Source organism: Triticum urartu, unplaced genomic scaffold, assembly GCF_003073215.2.
Source record: "Triticum urartu cultivar G1812 unplaced genomic scaffold, Tu2.1 TuUngrouped_contig_4995, whole genome shotgun sequence".
In the NCBI taxonomy this organism is placed as follows: domain Eukaryota; kingdom Viridiplantae; phylum Streptophyta; class Magnoliopsida; order Poales; family Poaceae; genus Triticum; species Triticum urartu.
Genome location: NW_024115630.1, coordinates 4,652 through 7,698, shown reverse-complemented (window position 1 = coordinate 7,698; position 3,047 = coordinate 4,652). Strand labels below are relative to the sequence as shown.

At 45.6% G+C, this 3,047-nt stretch overlaps 1 protein-coding gene across 1 annotated transcript; it reads left to right on the top strand.

Moving 5' to 3' along the window:
- Positions 1-492: 492 nt before the first annotated feature.
- LOC125528614 (transcription factor GTE8-like) lies at positions 493-2,114 on the top strand (the record flags this gene model as incomplete). Its single annotated transcript, XM_048693061.1, is given in 5 exon segments — positions 493-552; positions 646-758; positions 842-884; positions 967-1,088; positions 1,171-2,114. Coding segments are annotated over 5 exon segments (590 nt in total), but the record flags the coding sequence as incomplete, so codon positions are not given.
- Between the last annotated feature and the right edge of the window lie 933 nt (positions 2,115-3,047).

Here is a 3,047-nt window from a genome sequence, read left to right as displayed (position 1 = left end):
GGGCCTGCTGCCGGCCGTACTCCTCTGTCTCGTGGCGGAGGAGGGACGCCGGCGGCTCAAGGCCGCGGATGGTGTACCGGCGGGCGGAGCGCTTGCGCTCCTCGTCGTTGTCACAAGAGACGCAGTTGCGTAATGCTGTACACTGCCTGGATCGGGGGTGGTCACGGGAGAGGGGGCGCCGCCGTGCGGGCTGGGTGGTTCTGATTCGTGAGCGAGAGGTTGGAAGACGAGTACTCCCAGGTCAGGGGAGAACTTGGAGGATGCACCGATATGTGGTTGTTTTTGTAAGGCGGGTCCTTTTTATGGCCTTTTTTTATGTAGGGAGATCTTGTGTGTGGGCACCAGATGTTTATTTTTCGGGTTTTTCTTTTATGGTAAAAATTGGTGGGGGTGAGGACCGGAGGACGTGGGAGGTCAAACCATTAAGAAGGCAAACTCCCCTTTAATAATAGTAAAGAACACTTGTCATACTTACCAATGGTTAAATCACAGACACCGTTGCTGATGTGGAACTCGGTGAGCAGGACAACGAGTCGAAGGCTGCACCTGAGGGTAAGCATGATTTTGTAAGCAGGTTCATATGAGACCACCAAGGGGTCTTGGTGCATTAATCTGCATCTGATCCTTTCCCAATGAAAAATATAGGGGAGAATGCAAAACCTGACAGGCAAGTCTCCCCGGACAAGCTCTTACGAGCAGCTCTTTTGAGGGGCCGTTATGCTGATGTAATTGTGAAAGCTCGTGGGATTCTCTGCCAGGTTTAGGAGCTTTTACATCTAGCTTTCTTTCCTTCATCATTGGCTGCACCTCTTCCTGACATGTAATTACCTAATGAGCTCAGGGTGGAGATAAACAGGAGGAGCTGGAGAAACTGCAGAAGGAAGGTAAAAAGCATATACACCTGTTTGTTTGCTGCCAAGTAGTAAGCTCCTGCTTTTCTGAGAATTGTCTTGCCTATGGACACAGAGAAAGAACGGCTTCTGGCTGAAGGTAATGCAGCCATGGAAGCCCGCAGAGCTGAAGCAGAGGCTGAATCTAAGCGTAAGCGGGACCTTGAGAGGGAAAAGGCTCGTCAGGCCTTGCAGGAGGTAAGTGAATGAAATACATTTGCTGGTGCTATGAAACTCATCTTTTGTCTTATAGCTAAGAGTTCGTTTAAACCTGATGCAGATGGAGAGAACTGTAGAAATGAATGACAGTGTTGATCCCAAGGACCTAGAAATGCTTGGTACAGTCACCACAGAACATATTGTGAGTTCTGTCGATGAAACGAGTCCAGGGCATTCCCAGGATGGCATGCCCAGTTTTCTTCCTGGTTCTGGCAGCATGTTGGAGAAACTTGGACTATTTATGAAAGTAGACGAGGAAGAAGAGGAAGAAGAGCCATGCAGCAAAGATGCGGATGAAGGAGAAATCAACTAATGTCTGTTGAGATATTGGAGCCTTCTGGTCAAAGACAGAACAATCGCCTGTTTCAGCTGGCCGACGCACATGGGGAAATTGCTGGTAGCTGCGCACATGTCGGACATTTTCTCTCAAACGGTGCACGAAAGAATTCCCTCGAATTTGGTGCTGCTGGAGGTGTTGAATCACGTGCTTGCAGGATTTACGCCTTCGGAAGGGAGGGGAGGACAGAGATCGAGGCCACAAAAATCCAGCTGCAAATGAAAATGGAGTTCATCTCTAAAATCCTCCTGGAATCAAGACGTTGTTGCGAGCTGTTGTTGGGTGTATTAATCTGATGGAGGCTTCTGGAAGATTCCTTCTGACTCGCACACGGTCAGATGTTGGCTCAGTACCACTTCTCACCAACACTTTTGCTGCTGTAAGACGACCAAATCCAGCTGCTTTGGTGATATAGTCCAGTACGGATTATGAATACTAAAGTGCAAGTGGGGCAATATCTTTGTCAAATTTGTATGCACGTATCTACGATTGTTCATTGTATACACGGAAGTTCACCAGTAAAGATTATATGGTTATCACCTGGTACTACATAGTACAGTATAATTTAATGTATTTTGGCTACGTTCAGTTTGACTAATTCAAATGTATTGCCTAGATATGTACTCCTTCCGTCCCGTCCCATAATATAAGAGCAGTTTTTGACACTACCAGGGAGTAATTTCTAATATTATCAGCTCAGATTGTTTAAAGTGCATTGTTCCTCGTGTTCAGTTGCAATGGGTTTAGGGCCAAATCTTTTTCTTTTGGGGCTTATGGCGGTTGTGGAAATAAGCTGCCTCCTCCCAGCTTATTTGAAAATTCTAATGTTAAATTTTATTTTAGAAGTCTACTAATTAACACTTAGTGGGCTTCTAAAATAAACATTTAGGCTGAGCTTTTAGAATAAGCTAGGAAGGGAGTAGCTTATTTCCGTGGCCGGCCATAATAAGCCTCAAAAGAACTGGCCGTTAATCCTCCAGCGGATTGGGTGAGGGGGTTCGGATCACTCAATCCTAGCTGTGATAATAGTTGCTGTAAAAGGGAGGGGGCGGGCCTTATCTTTTACTGTACAAGTTAGTACACGCTACACAGAAAACCTGAATTCATGAAGGGCTGGGAGTATCTACAGTTTAACTCAGAGTTGGTATAAACCTTTGTTTAATAAAGGTCAAGATAGAATCCCGGTTTACAGCAATTCCATGGTTCATTTGTTAGGGTAACCCCAACATGTTTCATCAAAACGAACATCACCAAATGTCTGAGGGACATGTCTGCACATGGAATGCATCAAATTTTTACCCCTGGTCCGGCCTCCTTCGTTTGACATGCATATCAAGATCAATATCAATTTAGCACGCGTTTAACAGTGCAAACATATGCAATCATGAAAGTTCAATACACTTTTTTTTCACATCCAAATCGTCTCAAAAGATCCCAAAAGTTTGTCCATGCCAACTTCTTGGACTCTCCATGGTGAAAATATCGTTCTTTGGCTTCTCCGGCCTGCCTTCTCGGTTTCGCCAAGCGCTTCAATATGCTCGCACGGTACACTTGGGCAATCTTCACCACATTGGAATCGCCTTCACAAACAACATTTTGAA